Consider the following 19,386-nt stretch of genomic DNA (forward strand, 5'->3'; position numbering starts at 1 on the left):
TTCGTACAATACACGTTGCTCTGAAACTATAAATATTCGATCTGGTGTGCCCCAAGGATCAATTCTGTCTCCGCTACTTTTTATATTATATACTGCTGATATTCTTCAATCTACTACTTACTGCACAGTCACTGCTATCGCTGACGACACACATCTTGTATACAATTTTGACACATTTGATTAACAATTTGGAAACTATTAGAACATTATCTTATCAGCATAATGTGCAACTTAATTTAAGCAAGGCAAAACTTTTATGTATTGCCAATAATAAAAACAGCAACATTATTAAGAAAAACGTTGATATTGTCTTAGATGGCTCAAAACTCCCCTATGTTACTTGAGCTAACTATCTTGGATTAATCCTCGATGAAAATTTACGTTACAGCGGGGACGTTAAACATTTAAATAAAAAATCTTTCCTTTCTCTTAAATTAAAATACAGCCAAAGACATTCGCTTAATTTTAGATTAAAAAAATTCTGTGTTCTCAGAAAGATAGTCTCGTTCTGAGCCATATTCGTACTGTGATTTTATATACATGCCATGTCTTCAATTAGTAGAAAAAGAAAGAATCTAAAAAATGCAAAACTCTTGTTGCAGATTAATATATGGTATTAAAAGGAATGAAAATATATCACATAAAATAAAAGAAACTAAATGGCTTAATATGTCAAACAGGTGCAAGCTTCATTTAGCAAATTTTGTACACAAGATTGTTACAGTACCAGTATCAACTTCTTCAATAATAAAACTAAAAAATAAGTTTATCCCTAGAGGTGAAGTAATTTGAACATAGAAATAAACGATTCCTCACCATGCCTACATTTAAATCTTTTTTTTACAAAAGATCTTTTCTGTTTAATGCTGTTGAATTATATAACAATATACCTAATGAGTTTAAACTTTTAAATGTAAATAAATTTAAATATAAATTTAGGGAATATCTAATTCAAAAACAACCGTTAGAGGGCATGCCATCATGTACATTGTACTTCAGCCTTTAGCCTTAGATTTTATATCAACCAACAAGATTCTTATTATTTTATACAATTTATTGTTTAATGATATTTAATACATATTTTAAATGGGCTCCTGCATCTATTACCCTAAATATTCTTAATATTATATTGAAATACGTATTATTTCTTGAGAGTTAATCTCTCTTGGCAAGATTCTATAAACCTCATTATTGTTATGTTTAACCTATAAGTATTATATTATAGTTTTACGGAATAGAATCTTAATTTTATTATTGTTAGTTTATTTAATTTTAAAAAAATTATAATATGCTATTTTTGCTTTTTGTGGTTAACTTAAAGTAGCCCTTAGGGCTAGACTTCGCCATTACTTTAAAATCTTGTATTTATAATGTATATTTATTGACATACAAGTTTTATTATTATTATTATTTTTATTATTAATGGTTTTCCACTCAATATTATTAACCGCCTTTATTATAAATTTTATAACAAATATAAACTAACCTATAACTTAATTTATCACAATAATGAAAATAGCCACCTTTAAAGATCAATATCCTTTTTTGTTTTTTTTTTTTGGGTACAAACTGCAGAAAGACATACTCGATTATTTCTATAAATAAACCGCATTTTTGATTCACGTCAAAGCTTGGGAAAGTAATAAAATCCCCGGATTAGGCTTCAATAAGGCATTATAAAAATTAAGTTGACCTTGTCTTTTAATTAGTCTAGGAGTTTTAAACTCAGTGTTCACAGGTTTAGTTAAGGAAATTTTAAAATGAGCTATGTGGCTAAGGTGATCAGATATACTTACATCTACCACCGTAGCAGCTTCATCTAAAATTGATCAAGATATTGTCCAGGCAGGCTCCTCCTCATGTCGACTTATGAATCATTTGTTGCTATCTAAAGCTTGTAAGTGTCACAAAGTTGATCTACACGGTTAACGTTAAAGTTCACCATTAACAACCCGTCAATAACCAAGGCGATTTAAAAATTCTTTTTGAACATTGTCAATGACATCTGGAGTTATATTTCTAATTTCCTGGCGTATTTGTTCTTTTAAATATTCTAAACTCGCTGGTGACATACACTTTACTCTTTAAGTATTCCCATAAACAGTAATCGAGGGAGTTAAATCTGGCGATCTGGGTGGCCATTCAATGAACCCTCGTCGAAAGATAATTGCGAACGGCTAAAACATAGTGTGGCGGGGCTCCTGAAAAAAAAGATTACGTTGGTGCATGTCGGGTTCTTCCAAATCGGGATACAAAGTTACCAGAATGGAGATAAGATAATTTTGAAGCAAGTCCAAATACCTGTCACTAGTGTGAGTTTCATCAAAAAAGTAAGGTCCTAAAACTCTTCCTTCTACTATACCGCACCACACATATGTTAAAATATCACAGCAGAGTTTATGTTTTATGGGATAATCAGACAGATTAGGAAATCAACATAAAATAAAACTAAATCTAATACAGCGAAAACATAGAGGTTGGTACAAACCCGTTAAACATGGTGAACTTTGGATATTCACAACAACATTGACTTTTTGAGTGTGTTGTGTATGACATTCTGTGAACCAATGAGGGTTTTCGGTCGCCCAGTATCGACAATTCTGTCTGTTCACATGGCCGTTTAGACTAAATGTTGCTTCCCCAGAAAATATTATCCGTTTTACAAAATTATTGTTCATCATCATCAATCATTACATAATGTGCATAAGGTGCATTTGCTCACAAAATTCATTTCGGCGATCAAAATTATCTTCGATAGCTCTTGAAGTAAGAATATTTTATAAGGATGGAACTTTGCTTTTATCAATACTTTATGCACAGTAGATCGCGATAAATTAACATTAGAAGCCGTGTCTGTGATTATGGCTTTGGGATTATCTTGGACCGTTAAACTCACCTTCTTCAGTTATTGAACCCTGACCAGCTTTTTGAGTATCCCGAATATGCCCGAATTCACGAAACTTTTCTTCAACTCTGCTTACCATGCTTTGGTTAATAGACGACCGATCAGGATGAGTTGCATTAAACAATCTTGCATTTCGATTCTTTCACGTTAGGTTAAATATTTCATAAAATAACAGTAGGTAATAAAGTGTATAAAAAAGAATTGACAGCACTTGCAAATGTAAAAATAGTTCAAATAGTTTCACCAAAATACCAACATTTAATTTAGATAGGTATTTCTTTAATTTTACATTTTATCATAATTTCTCGTTCAAAATTGCTTATGTAACCACTATTCATTTGTACCATATCCTTCTGCATTACAAAATGGTAGTTTCCATTTAAAAAACATATTGATGACGTCATATCTGTAGTACCACGTAGAAAAACCCTAAACCCAATATTAAAATCGACGGGTTCGAGCATTTTTTTTCAGAAACGGTCCATTTTATTTTTATTGAATTTATCCGCTACTTTACGAATACACTGCATATTATAGGCTTATAACAAAATACTTCCATTGTTTTACTAATAGCACAGTATTGATTTTTGCTAAGAGTTATAAAGTCCACAGTTTCTTTGAGAAAATTACTAGTATCTTTTTCTTTATAATCATTTCGGGTTGAGTAGGCAGCTGTTCAATAATAAAAGATTTTGTCTGATTTATGTAATATATACCTCTCTAATCCAAAGAGGTTTTTATTGTTTTTAAATTTCCTTAAATAACTGGAGTATTTTACTGAAATGTAGCACATATAAGTTACATATAAAATACATAAAAAAGATTTGATAATTATTGATAGTTAAAATTTATTTAAGGTAAATTCAAGATACCATAGTAAAACTTTTCAAAGTTTGATGTTGCAAATCAATCTCGTTCAATTTGTTTATGCCAAAATCTACCAAAAATATTATTCTTACTTTTTAATTAATTTCATTATTTTTCAGACTCCCTTGAACCATTTCATCCAACACCTGAATCAGAATTTCCCGCTATAACACCTCATGTACAACAAGAATCTACATTACAACAACAGAATCTATTTCCTCCACCAGAATACAAATCTCCATCAACAGATCTTCAACTGCAATCTACATTAGAACCAAGCTTACATGCTACATCAACAATCACTAAAATTACATCAGTAGACCTAAATCCTGCAGTCTCAGATATCAAATCTGAACCACCTGATCTTGCCTCGGATAATGTAGAACCTGAACCTATTAACATCTGTGATAATAATGAGCAAATTCCAAAAGAATCTCAATCAGACCCTCCACTAGTGGAGATTAAAGACGAACCTGATGATTTATTTGTTGAATCATTTAATACTCCTGCCATAAAAGACGAACCAGATAGTGACAGTGAATATGATAAGATGACTGTAGTAAATGATGACACTCACAGAGAACCATCTTTAAAATTCAATGCTGTAATGGCCATAGAAGCAACTATAAATACTTTTATAGACATTGATAAAAGAGAATCAGATGGTCACTATATAAATTACAATCAACTAATTGATAAAATCAAAGGGTTTGAAAGGTGCAGCAAACTTCTGGAAGATTATAAAAAAGATTTAATGGAAGATCTGTTCCATAGCGTCAGAAAACTAGATGAAGAGGAAGGCAGTTATTATTATTCAGATAACTCACAGGAGAGGGAATCGGGTGATTTATTGAGTGAGACAGTTTTTAGTGAATCGAACGGGGTCAGTGCCAGAAAGCGGGGTGGAGAACAAGAACAAAAAAGTAGTGAGGAGGTTAAGAAAATTAAATTAAAAGCTATAGATGATGAGCCAGAAGTTTGGACTAACATTAAGGAGGTGGTTTGTGCTTTTACGGTGAGTTTTATAGTTAAAATTAAATCTGTCTACCTCTTAAGGAAAAGCCTGCGAAGAATGTATTCATTTATTGATTTTATTTCACTTTTTGCAACAAAGACTTCGTTTAGACAAACGGAGAATATGAGGTTATACTTTATTTAGTAGCACTTCCAACTCTAGCACCTCTTCATTAATATTATATATATTTTTATATCTACGTGGAATAATAATGAAGGTCTGATTATATTTGTCAGAAGTTTTCTTTGTGACTGATTTCTTCGCTGATCGATTTGACTACTACTAGCGAGTGTCTACTATATATTAGTTTTTTGAAATTTGTGTGTACTATACCAGTCGGGTCAACGAAGGTATTAGGTGCGGAAAATAATATATTAACTTGCAATACCAAACCTAATTGACAAGTTAAAAAGAGAATTGTGGCATTTCTCTTACTCCTTTCTCTTTTTATTACATGAAAATTTACTGAGAATCTTGTCTTAAGGAGTCTAGTTGGTTTACTGTACCGTCTTCCCCAAATTGAGTTAATCGCAATTTAACTCTGTATGCTATATTTGCTATATAGCAAACTGAATGGTATATGAATAAATATGGTATAAAGGTAATGGTATATATCTTTAGATTGGCTTAGATGACTGATTTGGAGAAACTTGTTTAAAGAAAATTTCATGAATAGATTCAAGTTTTATAGCCTCATAAGGTTATCTCACGCTTCTTCAGGTGTTATCTCTCCCTGCCTAATCAGTCAAATATGCTTTATTATCACATAATATAAAATGTTGTTAACAAAAGCCGAATTAAATATAGAGTAGCTAAAAATGGTAATTGTGCTTAAAATTAATAGGTAAAATATATATTACAAAATTTTAAAGCATAGAAAAAAACAAAAAGATAATAAAAGAAACAAATGGTAACACATAAAATAAAAATTTTGTTGACACCAAATCTGAACTTACCACTGACAAAAAATGATTGTCATGAATCTCTGGAGGCAAGTTTGTAAATTTTTCTCACTGCTCTTTTTTCTGCAGAATAGCATGAGTCCCAGAAGTATACAGCATATCTCAAATGTGACTCGACCAAACAAAAATATACATTTCTTGCCATAACCACACCGATCTCACTCCACACTAGTACAGATTGCGTAACATCTTAATGACATTTTATTTTAGCAATTTGATTATCAAATTTCAGCTTGGAGTCGATAATAATATCTAAAAACTTATAATCATTTAAATTATGAATTTGTATATCACCCAAGGTTATATTGTCAATGTTACATTTAAAGTTCAAAATATTAGTCTTGGAGACATTAAATGTTAAATATTTGGCATCACACAAGAGTTTAATATGTTTATCTTTATCTATATATATAAAAGAGTTTATCCTGACTGACTGACTCATCATCGCAGAGCCCAAACTACAATAGCTAGAAACGTGAAATTTTGCCAACGGGTTCCTTTTATAATGTAGGCACCGGATAAGAACGGATTTTTCGAAATTCCACCGATAAGGGGTAAAAAATGGGAAAATTGTTACCCGTGACCTCGAAAACTATAAGGGCGTGGCTTCGGAGTTTGAACGGAGACTGCCCGCACCAACGAGTCACAGGCATCAACTTAAGGAAAAAAAAATTAACTGCAACAATGTTTTTTTATAATGTAGGCCCCGGATACGAACGAACTTTTTGAAATTCCACCGATAAGGGGTGTTAGCGATATGATAAATATCGCTGGTGTCCTGGGACCCACCTCAGGCTCGATTCTTTGTGTGCTGCAAGCCTTTCCAATGCGTCTCTGCATTCCTGGAGTTGACTATCAGAGTAGATGCAAATCCCCCAGTTACCTTCCAATGACTCTCGTTTGTCTGCTACTTCGAGTATAGCAAACACCTCCGCTTGGAAAACTGTGGTGTGTTTCCCTAGCGAAAAGAATTCCCCTGTGTTCGTTTCCATCCTGTACACTCCGGCTCCGGCCGAATTGGTGCTTTTCATCCATGATCTATCTGTGTACCAGGCCTGGAAACCACTTGGCTCTTTAATTTGGTTCGCCGACCATTCTTCCAATATCGGGATTTTGACTTGAAACCCCTTGTTTAACCTTAGGTTGCCATTCTCTGTAGTGCATCTGGATGTCAGAATTGGTATGTTCTTACACATCCTGACAGCAATCGTCATATGGCCTTGTCTTAAATGAACATTGGGCCACTTTCCGCTATCCTTCATCCTCTTATGCGCCGCCATGGCCTCCCTCTCAATCCAAACTGGAAGGTCCGGTAGCCCAAGAAGAATATTTAGTGGTGCCGCAGGTGTTGTTCTCATTACTCCAGTAATTCTCAAGCAGACCAGTCTTTGCAGTCTGGTCAGCTTTTGGGCCTTGATGACCTTCAATACGGCTGGCCACCATACCACGGATCCGTATGAGATCCTCGTTCGTATGACTGCAGTATAAAGCCACTGGAGAACGTGGGGTTTTAGACCCCATCTTGTACCTATTGTTCGCCTTAATTACTATATTAGGGCTGTTGCCTTATTTACTGCCTGCTCTACGTGAGTTTTAAACGTAAGCTTGCTGTCTAAAGTAACGGTGCTAGAATGGTCACTTATTCTTGTTGGAATATCAACATACATTGTCAGACCAAAAGCCTGTAATAAACTATTAAGATTTTTCTACACTAATATCACTAAAATCATTGTTAAAATCCCCTTCTAAAATAATAGATTTTTTCTTAGCAGATTTCCAAGTTTTGAAAGAAGTTCATTAGCATTTGTAGAACGAGAGGCGCAAAGCAAAAACAAGTTTATGCTGTTTTATGTTTACAAGGCGAACTAATCATGGGTCCACCATTCTTAAAATTTAAGCGAAAGCTCAGTAATAAATATGGAATGGGCAAATTTATACTTTACAAATACTGATTATGCTCACTAGCCTTATTTTGATATTTGAGTTACCATAAATAAAGCCACTAGTAGAGTAGCTTGAACTTACAGCTTTAGCGTTGGAGTAGCACGAAAATCTTACGGCTATAGTACGCCGTATGTTTTTATTCCTGCCTTTGTCACTTTTGTTATATTTATTCATCTTATTATTATCACGATTAATTATTATTACATGAATTTAGGTCATATATCGGGCATCGAAGACTTCGAATATCCTCGTCATGGGCACCGAGTCCGGTAAAGTTCTCATGGTAAACCTGGAAACGAATCGAATCGAACGCACGTTGGCGGTGTTCGAGGGGCCCGTCACCGGTTTTTCAATAGTCCGTAAGCGGTTTTTGTACGTTGGCACAGCGACTAAACAGCTCAACGTTTACAGTATTGCGAAAGGCGATTTGATTGAGAGCCAACTGATGTCGAATCCGATCCTGTGCATGTCCCAAGCCCATGGTTGGATCTTTATCGGCTGTAAGAACGGGAGTATTGTCAAGTTTTGGACTAGGGTGAGTGTCAAATGGTATAAATAAAGAGCTTATTGAGGGATATGCCAATTTCAATAATATATTAACAAGGCGAACTTACCTGAAGTGAATTTTTATTATTAAATGTAGTACTTAAACTTGTTTATTTGGTTAAAATACCATATATTTAAAAAAGATATCTGTAAATATTTTAAGACATGTCATACTTGCTTAGAACATTGAAAGGCCTTTCAATGTTCTAAGGATACTTGCTGCTGGTAGCTTTTTTCCAGCAAATACTTTGGGTAGGGTGAGTGTATACTCAATGGAATATATCTTATAATTTCACTTTAGGTAGACCCACCAACTTTCCCAATAGGATTCGAAGGTTAACCCGATCGAACGCTTTGGAAAAGTCAGTATATATAGAGTCCACCTGTACTTGCCCTTCTAGTATATAGAAGTATAAATAAGGGTATAAATAAATATAAATGTATAAATAAGATTAGATTTGTTTTGACAAAAGCCATGTTGATTCTCAGATATTAAATTTTTGCATAACCAGCAGAGCTGTTGGGCAACTAGAGAAACAAACAGCTTAGAAATAGCTGACTAGTTACAGACACTGCGATCATTTTCCATATTATCTTTAGCTCCACTTGAAAATTGGAGCCACATAAACTAACCTTCCAGGCATCAGGAAACACTTAAACCTCCAACGGCCTATTACAGAAAACATACAACGGCAAGGTAATTGTGCAGACACATTGCTAAATAGTTAGGTAGACCATCGGGGCCCAGAGAAAGCTTTGCAGGAAGTTTAACTATCTGCTCAAATATCTCCCCTTTGTTATCCTCGAAACGTTTATATTACTACCAACATTATTCTCGGTAACTGTATCACCCGAAAAAGGCAAATCTTGCTTGTCAGTATATACTGTCTGATAAAAATTCCCAAAAAGATCCTGACCATTGGAAGCAGACTGATTATTATAGTAGAGTGTATTTGGCAGAGTATGGCTTGATCTTCTGCCATTGATAAATTTCCAAAAGGATTTGGGATCCTGCTGCAACATTAAGTCAAAACCTCTGATATATTTTGAAAAACAGAGATCCGAAAGCCTTTTACATTTAGCTCGCAGATCTGAGAATTTTTTATAAATTGCCTATATGCGATCTTGCTTATACACATAATGAACTCCTTTTTTTGCAGTCATTCTTCTCAATTCTGAAGACAACCACTTAGAAAATGAAGATGTTCTGTACCTCTTCAACTGAACAATGTAGGTCACATACGTGACAATAATTTCATAAAATATATTGGCGACCCTGAGAGACGGCAGATGAGACTGAGCTACTTAAAGAGCCGGATTACCCATAGGACATTGAACTGTTAGACCAAATTCACAGAGCATTGGGTAAATTATAGTCGCCAAACAATAAAAAATATGCCTTGGAATACTGCTGACAGATCTGTTTAACAGACACGCAGTGTCATTCATACACTTTCCTGGATGACTGTAGGGGTAAATATGCGCCTCCAATAATAACTCTAGTATTGCCAATTTGACAAAGAACAAAAAGTTGTTCTATACGAGATTTTGATATATGAATGCGTTGAGAAACTATAGTACTTCTAACAAATATTAACACACCACCACCTCTCAGCTTCCTGCTAGTTGATGAATCACGGATTCTTCTAAATGTCGTAAAACCATTACATTTTATTTCACTGTCTAGGAACGGTTCGCTTAAATTACTTTCTACCAATATTAATTTGTATTTTTTCAAAAATTCTATAATTCTACTCTTTAGAACTTTTTTAAAGATTTTTGCTATATTTGATATCAGAGAAATTGGTCTGTAGTTTATGATATCCAACAAATATTTCCAGTACTTATATCACTCAACTTGGCCATAACGGTTTCCGCGATCCCAATCGTCATCCTCGTACTTAGTACAGCACATTGTACAGCATTAAATAATTTATAATTTTCTATTACTAGAGCAGAGGAGTCTCCCAGGAACACACCTCCGAGAGCCGCCTGGACATTTTAGCGATAATCGCCAGCAGAGAGGGCCCGAGAAAAATCCTGATCGTGGGCCAAAGACGCGGCCCGATCGTCATTAGGGACGCGGAATCGATGCTTCACTTACGAAACTTCTATGATCAACAGGAAGTGGTCTCGTCGACCGTTTACGCCATGGAATTCTATAATGGAAAATTGTACTGCGGCACCGCAACGGATGACATTTTACAATTTGAATTTCATGTAAGTACGATGTGATAGAACCTTTGCAATTCAGTGTACACAGTAGCAATACAAAGTATTATTTAAAGGCTGAAAATTAATTATTTCAGAATGCGCAACTGCAGCATCGCCTTAAAGCCTCCGAATCTAAAGGGATCACTTGTATGCGGCTGCTGCATAATATTTTATTTGCCGGATGTTCGAATGGAAGTGTTTATGCTTATAACACTTTGGACACACCAGAACTTTTAAGGGTTTTGGAGGGACCTGGAGGCAGCATTAATTCTTTAGCGGTGCTGCCGAAACATGTAGGTACTTTTTCTGAATTTCTTTTTTGTCTACCAACTGTGATAAAGCGTACACATTTTATTGTTGAAAACAACTCACCTTAACCTAAAAATATTTATCAGAAAACGGCTTTACTTCCACAAAAAATCAAAAAAAAAATTTTTTTTAAGGTTAGATTACAACAAATCAGGCCACTCGAGCGGCGTCGACGGCATTTAATTTTCGCATATACGTTAATACGCTCACCTGGTTCAGTACATTTCTTGAAAGAGTTTTTGGGTGTTGTGTTTTTTTTTTTCAGTATATTAAATATTTCAGTATTTTATTAGAAACGAGGTACAAAAATCTATTCCAGCTCATTTTCATAAATAATTGTCTCATATTTTATAAATTAAAATACTAATGAATACTCCCGCGTATAAAAATAATCAAGTGCTCCTGAATTTGTTTTCATTGATGATCCCCCGTACGCAACACAGCCAGAGCGGTTGAGATTGAGAGGCATCATAGGAAGTGGCCTGACTTACTGTAATTTATATGCCGTCGTTTCACACTTCTGCAGCGGAACTCTCTAACTTGATAGACATAGAAACAGACGAGAAAAAATATAGAAAGAAAATTTCTTTCTATGCGCGATTAGCACTCGCTAACCTCTTCTTTATGTCATTCGGCATCCTTCGGCCTTCGGCCAGACATTCTTATAAAAACAATTTACAAACATTAGCCTATTTTATAGCTAATAAGATTTTTCACATAATTACGGAAATGTCATTCGAAATTTCTTATAGTTTTATTATTGGTTTTTGAAGTAAATGTTCTTACAAAGGGTATCAATAAAACGGCAAATTTTATAATGGATGCTTTTAACTTTACCCAATCTCTTTCCCAGGCATCTTTATTATAGCTTAATACATTTTTCTTTTTTTTATTTAAACATATTTAATATTATATTTATATTTTAATATTAGTATTAAAATATCAATTTAATATAATATTATTATTGATTTCTTAGATTTTGCCTTAGAAATGGAAATGAAGAACTAACGATTAAATTAAACATATATATAAAGTATTTTCACAATTTCTATAAAATAATAAAACCCATTTCATTCCCTTCAGTGGAATCACTGGGAATTTTCCAATTTCGGGGCGTACATAAGCGTGGATAAACTATACGACCTTATAAACTTAATGATCGTTTTCAACACAGTATACTATAACAACCAGTAGGTTATCTCTCCCCGTTTCCATTCATAAATCGACGACGGTCTCAAAAACCTTGAAGCCCGCACCGACAGCAAATAGACGGTAATTTTACGTAAAACCATGGGCGGCGTGCATCGTGCAATAATAAAATTTAGATTCATTTTTTAGATTATGGTTTTTCGGCAACTGGCAAATTTTGTTTATCAATATTATTACTTATTATAAATTGTTTATAAATAAGAATAAAATTAATATAAACATTATTATGGAAAGCCATGTTAATAGGAAAATGGAAAATTAGCATGCAAAATAAATTTCTTAATAATAGCACTGGATAAATAGCTAGCTATTTGTTCTGTAATAGTGGGTAAACTTTCAAAAAAAAAAATACGTCTTTCCATTTTCAATAAGAATACAAAAACAAAATTATAAAACTCACGCAATCTTTTTTTCTTGTGGAACGGGCTTCCACCTGACATATTTCCCGACGCATACAACCTACAGCGATTCAAAATAAATGCCCACAAATATCTTCGTGCAAGCACCACTCCAAGAGTGACATAGGACTTTCTTCTTGTACTTGTGTTTACCATAAAAAAAAAATCAAATATAAATGCTTCTCGCAACAAATAACATACAAAAATAAAAGACGGCAAACGTATTTCTCCGCTGCTAACGACGTCACTGATCATAGGCAAGAGCCGACGGGTGAAATATTTCGGATGAAGCGCGTTGGAGGTCAACGAAATTTCGGCGCGTGGAGCATCGAGATAACCTACTGGTTGTTATAGCATACTGTGGTTTTCAACCTAAAAAAAGGAGTAAGCAAGTTAAGAGAATTTGTTGATTTTCAAATCTGCTTCAAAAACGTCCCATCCACACAATAACGATTAAAAAATAAAAATTTTCAATGTACTAAAAATAAACGAAAGTCATAGCAAAACCAGACAACCTCTTTCTATATTTCTATTCCGAAAGCTGGCGGCGACAACCCGAACTCTACCCGATCGGAACCAGTTGAGATAGAGATTAGGGTTTAGACATTTTTTCTATAATAAAAAGAAATTTTCTTTCTATCGAGTTAGAGAGTTCGCTCGCTATTTTCTTGTCATTCTATTTAGAGGTGTATTGAAAATAGTTATATAAATTAAATATAGTGATGCCACGAAACTTGTTTTTTAAAAAAACTTTATTCAAATAGAAAACGACTAATCTAGTACAGAGTTAATTCTGAACTAATTTTTAAAACAATTAATATAAAAAGGTTAAATCGGGTAAAATGCTGAAACGTTAAATATAAACTAATGATGTGGTAATATAATATGATTACCATTTAGATTTATAAGGAATATGATATACAGGGTGTTAATTTGAAAACTTCCCACCACGGATTTATCGAAAACCACTGTTTAAAAAAAACGCCGAAATACGTCAAAAGGTTTGTCAAGGGAGACAACTTTCTAACCTAAAATTACTTCACCCTCTGCGCCCCAGGGTAATCCCCTTAAAAATTTTAAATGGCAAGGGGTCTCGAGTAATAGCTTGTTTAAAAGGTCTTTCGAAGTCTTTTATTTTGATTTTTTTAAATAGGTCGATTCGTTTTCGAGAAAATTACAAAAATCTTTGTTTATCTTAATTTGTTCAGATAGAAAACAAAAACATGAAAATATCAGTTTTTATTTCAATAAGTGTTCAAAATGTTGCCCGTTTTTGGCCAAACAATGGTATAGGCGATGTTCAAATTCCTGGTGGATATTTTCAAAAACATGTTGTGGGATATCATGGCAGCTGTCGCTGATGTGTTGACGAAGTTCATCCAAACTTTCAAGTTGGGGAGTAAATACAATAGATTTCAAATGACCCCATAGAAAAAAGTATAACAGCGTTATATCAGGAGATCTAGCAGGCCCTTCTATAGGCCCCCTTCACCCTATCCATTTATCTAGAAACTCGTCGTCTAGCCATTGCCGAACGGGAAGAACATAATGAGGAGGAGCGCCGTCTTGCTGGAAATATATTTCAGCCTCATCAAGTATAGGGTTTCCATCTTCATCGATTTGGTTTTCAATGAATTCAGTGATAAGCGGATTGATGGTATTTTCCAACATATCCAAATAAATGTCTCAATTTAAATTTCCGTTAATAAATCATGGCCCAATCACTTTATTTCCTAAAATGCCTGCCCATACATTAATTTTTTGAGGGTACTGGGTATGCCCTTCTACAAATGCATGAGGATTTTCATTGCTCCAATATCTACAGTTATGCTTATTAACAAATCCATTTAGATAAAATGTGCATTCATCGCTGAAGCAGTTTTTTATTTGCAACAGATCCAGTAAATTTAGTAACAAGGTCCACAATATACCTATGCGAAGTTATCTTCTCCGGATGTCTGGCGTTAACGTGACGGCAGTTTGCCGAGCACATTGATTTTGGGCACCATAAATTAGTATAATTTCCACTCTTTCGGCTAGTGTGTAAACCATTTTTAAAGTAAAAGCTTCAATTCAACAAATAAATTTTCACTATTCCAAGACTGTCGCAAATGTAACTGACGGCAAAATAAATTCTTTATTTTCCTTAGCAACAATTATATGGCCACTTATGCTTAGTATAAGTTTAGTTTAAGATAATAATTGTCACAGCTTATTCAGCATTTAGAAGTATATATATAGAGGATGTGAAAGAGGAGTAGTTAGTCATCTTAGCGCAGTCATAAAGTAAGCTTTGCAACATTGTAACATAAATTGTATTCTTGTGTTTAATAAATTAATTTTTTTTAGAAAACACGAGTTGCGATTTATTAAATAAAATTCAACTATAAATAACTAAGCAGGTATAACAATAAATACAGTTCGCCCAGGATATCTGTGTTGATGTAAAGAATGCGGAAAACAATTCAGATTGTTATTTAGTTTTTTCCACGTCTAATCTTCGGAATTGCTGTTTATGTTGGTAGTTTCCGTTTGAAATTATAATAAACGAATTGTAGATTTGGCAAACCCTAACGGGCAACATTTTGAACACTTATTGAAATAAAAACTGATATTTTCATGTTTTTGTTTTCTATCTGAACAAATTAAGATAAACAAAGATTTTTCTAATTTTCTCGAAAACGAATCGACCGGTTAAAAAAAAACAAACGTTAAAATAAAAGACTTCGAAAGACCTTTTAAACAAGCTATTACTCGATACCCCTTGCTATTTAAATTTTTTAAGGGGATGACTCTGGGGGGCAGAGGGTGAAAGGAGATTAAGTAATTTTAGGTTAGAAAGTTGTCCCCCTTGACAAACCTTTTGACGTATTTCGGCCTTTTTTTTTTAAACAGTGGTTTTCGATAAATCCGTGGTGGGAAGTTTTTAAATGATTAAACACCCTGTATAACTTATATGCAGGGAGTTTCATTGCGGGTCATAGCTTGGTAATGAAGAATCCAGGAGGTTTTGGGAAAAAATGATTTGTGGTTCAAGAAAAGATATTGATATTGGAAATTATCAATTAAGTTCCTAACTTTTCCTATACGGGGTGGTCCGGTTGCGATGGCGGAAAATTAAATGGCCGATGGAGAACGAAAAAATAATAAGTTTGCTATTATAAATAATATTCGAAAAATGATTCGTTAAAAAACGACAGGGTGTCAAAAATCTAATTAAAAAAATAATTTTTTTTATTTTTCTTAAACCACTTTAGATATTTTAATGAAATTTGGCACGTTTAGACAGTTAATCAAGACGCATCTTTTTGTGCAAAAAATTATTAATTTTATTTACCAGTGGCGTGTGTGCGGGCCGATCTTCATACAATTTTAATAAATTTTAATTAAAAAAATGATGCGCCACTGTTTTTTTTTTAATTTCTTTTTTTTTATGAAATCCTTGTTTAATTTAAAATAAAAAACATCTCTTTACTTTTTGTCGTACGACACCGTTTGAGAGTAAAAATGCTGATTTATAAAAACACATAAGAAGATAACACAAAAACACATTTAATTCGTTTAAGAATAATAACAAAATAAAAACATTTTCTGCACCTAGTTATTAAGGAGTTTATTGCAGCCAGTACCACAAAATTTTGATTTTGCATGTCATTACATGCTTCCTGAATTCTTAAGATTAATTCCTCTCTGTTAAATACGGGATTAGCGTAAACTTTATCCTTAATGTTTCCCCAAACGTAAAAATCTAGTGGATTAAGATCCGGTGACCTGGGTGGCCAGGGTATTGGTCCAATACCATTTTGATCATTAATATCATTCCTCCCTAGCCGGCCAATCCACCTTCGAGGGTAATTATTATTAAGCCAGTTTCTTACACCTATTCCAAAATGTGGGGGGGCTCCATCCAGTTGTATCCAACTTTCACGTCTCAAATTAATGGGTAAATCCTCAATGTAGTCCGGCAGACTATTATTAAAAAACTCCAGAAATAGTTGTGAGTTTAGCCTTGGAGGTAGGAAATGCGGACCACAAACATTATCACGAATAACGCCCAACCAAACATTAACGGAAAATTCATTTTGAAACGATCTTGGCCGAATTGCATGAGGATTCTGTTGTGCCCAAACATGAATGTTATGAAAATTTATCACTCCGCGTCTTGTAAAACAAGACTCATCCGTCCAAAGTATCTTGTGTAAAAAGTCGGGATTTTCCTCTGTTGAGTTTAAAAGCCACTGACAAAATCTTACTCTCTTTTCAGCATCACCAGGGTGTAAATGCTGAACAGGCTGTAGGTGATATGCATGCCTGTGGTCAGCGTGTAAGGTTCGCAATATTTGAGATTTAGGAATTTGTAGTTGTTGAGCTGCCTTGCGAGAGCTCAGCCTTGGATTATTATCAAAAGTGCGCAGTACACGATTTTCATTATTATTTCTCTGGTTTCGGTATTGTTCATTATTACCACGTAGACCAAAGTTCCTAAAATTTTGATGTGTTCTAATGAACACGCGAGCATCTGGAATTCTTCTATTTGGATACCGCATTTCCATCACAAAGTCCATAACAAAAATGAATATCAGCGTATTCATTACTTGAAAAACGCATTTTTCACAATACTTTTAACAACACTGTTAACAATAGCAAAATTAATAAGTTAACCAACGCAATAATTTGACTAAAATAATTAACTGTCATAATAAAATACAAACAAACCGTCTTTTGTTTTATACATGCATTGCCTTCTTGCCGGCATTATTATATTCATTATTTATTTGAATTTCGGAATCCAGATTCTTGTGTCTTTTTTAGAACCCAACAAAATAATTTAGTCTTTAATTAAATTTAGTATTTTCATATTTTTTGTTTAATTAAAAAAAAATCAGCATTCATAAAAATTAATTTTTTTACTCGCAAACAGTGTGTCGTACGACAAAAAGTAAAGAGATGTTTTTTATTTTAAATTAAACAAGGATATCATAAAAAAAAAGAAATTTAAAAAAAAACAGTGGCGCATCATTTTTTTAATTAAAATTGTATGAAGGTCGGCCCGCACACACGCCACTGGTGAATAAAATTAATAATTTTTGCACAAAAAGATGCGTCTTGATTAACTGTCGAAACGTGCCAAATTTCATTAAAATATCTAAAGTGGTTTAAGAAAAATAAAAAAAAAATGATTTTTTTTTAATTAGAATTTTGACACTCTGTAATTTTTTAACGAATCATTTTTTGAATATTATTTATAATAGCAAACTTATTATTTTTTCGTTCTCCGTCGGCCATTTAATTTTCCGCCATCGAAACCGGACCACCCTGTAAAAAGCATCACAGATGTGGCGGTGTTTTTGAAATAAGGTCATAGAAAAAAAATTATGTCGATAATTCCCCTCTAATTCTTCGAAGTTTTTTTTTTACATTTTTTGCTATTAAACGTCAAATTAGGGCAGGAAAGGAGGGGGGAAAGTCGGCCGTCAGGTCTAGCTGTAAAATTAAGATATTTTTATGTTTGTTTTAATATTAACATTAGTAAAAATCGATTAGAAAAATATTTGAATATGATTTTTTTCTGAATCCAAAAATTATGAAGAAGACAGAACTGAATTGCGAATGTTTTATGCAAGGTGTTTGGATTTTCATACAATATTTACGAAGATTTTGTAATGTTTAAAATTTGTTCAATATTTTGATGTTTTCGAATAATATCGGAACTTATTTATTTGTTCTTGATAATTTTTTAAGAAAACTATTGTTACTAAGGCTGTTTTTTTTTAAATGGCATAGATACGAAAGCAATAACAATTTTATTTAGTAAAAGTAATAAAATGTTTTTTTTTTAAAGATAGTTGAGCTATTTTTAATATAGAGTCAAATAAGCTAAATCTTTATAACCTAAGCTTGCTGTATATTTGTGATTTGAATACTAACATTTCTGCACATACCTATTTCATACAGTAAAAGACTAAAATGCTTTAAATTGAAATTCGCTTAGTATACAGGACCGAAATTCAAGGATGACCTTTGAGATCTTGGAAACCATAAAAGATACAGGTCTTATTTAAACTACTCAAAAGTTGCGTAAGGCCGTATACAAAAGTCAGGACATCGACATACCTTTTAAAAAAGGCACAGAAAAAGATGGTTTACTAAATCCAAAAATTTGTTGATATAAGTTGCCGTTGAATTCGAAATGACGCGGGGATGATGGTGAGACTGTGCAATATTTTAATTCGTTTCACCCAAGGCTATAGAACTTATAGACAATCCCTCTATAGTCATTTTTAGATACTAGAGTCATAAACAGTCTCCTCGTACATTGATATTATAAACCTACATTTTCAGAGAAATTCATGAACTATTTTTCAAACCGTCAACTACCATAAAAAATTCGAAAGTTAAAAAATCGCGCAATATCTCTCATAAGCCAACAATTCAGCAGTAAAATGTAGCCATTTGTTTTCAAATACCATTTATACTAAACCGGTTCCTTGCGAAGAAACTATGATTCACTATGATCAAGCAGAAATGTTGGAGAAGAACAATCCTTCTGTTGTTTGATATTGGTATCAGGATCCTCAAAAAAATTTAATGTTCAGGTTTGTCTTTTGGGGGACCATTATATATGTAGATATTTTTTATTGATGGTACTTTAAACGTGCAAAAATACCATGAGTTGCTGTAAAACCAGCAACCTCTTTCTACTATCTTAATCCTCCCCTACCATCTGTAAAACCAGCAACCTCCTGACATGCCTTGACCAAGATAGAAATGAGTCTGAAGAGCTGTCCAGGAAAGCCAATATAACAAACATATATATTATAACAAACCACAAAATGTATATTATAATGGATCGCAAACAAAATAGGAGATGTGAGCGGAATCTAACGAAAAATCCTTTGGACAATTTTTATCTTGCTCTAATGCGAGTTAATTTATTATTCATATATTTTGCACGTACAGTAACAAATGTACTTTTAAAACATAATTTTCAAATTCAATATAAATAACATCGTTTTT

At 33.4% G+C, this 19,386-nt stretch overlaps 1 protein-coding gene across 1 annotated transcript in view; it reads left to right on the forward strand.

Annotated features, from left to right (window-relative positions):
• LOC126733509 (uncharacterized) overlaps positions 1 to 19,386 on the forward strand; it is a 31,357-nt gene that overhangs the window by 11,686 nt on the left and 285 nt on the right. The window contains exons 3-6 of the mRNA XM_050436827.1: positions 3,892 to 4,787; positions 7,908 to 8,228; positions 10,193 to 10,459; positions 10,549 to 10,746. Coding sequence (XP_050292784.1) covers positions 3,892 to 4,787; positions 7,908 to 8,228; positions 10,193 to 10,459; positions 10,549 to 10,746 — 1,682 coding nt within the window. The remainder of the gene's footprint in view (positions 1 to 3,891; positions 4,788 to 7,907; positions 8,229 to 10,192; positions 10,460 to 10,548; positions 10,747 to 19,386) is intronic.

This window comes from Anthonomus grandis, chromosome 2 (genome assembly GCF_022605725.1).
Source record: "Anthonomus grandis grandis chromosome 2, icAntGran1.3, whole genome shotgun sequence".
NCBI lineage: Eukaryota > Metazoa > Arthropoda > Insecta > Coleoptera > Curculionidae > Anthonomus > Anthonomus grandis.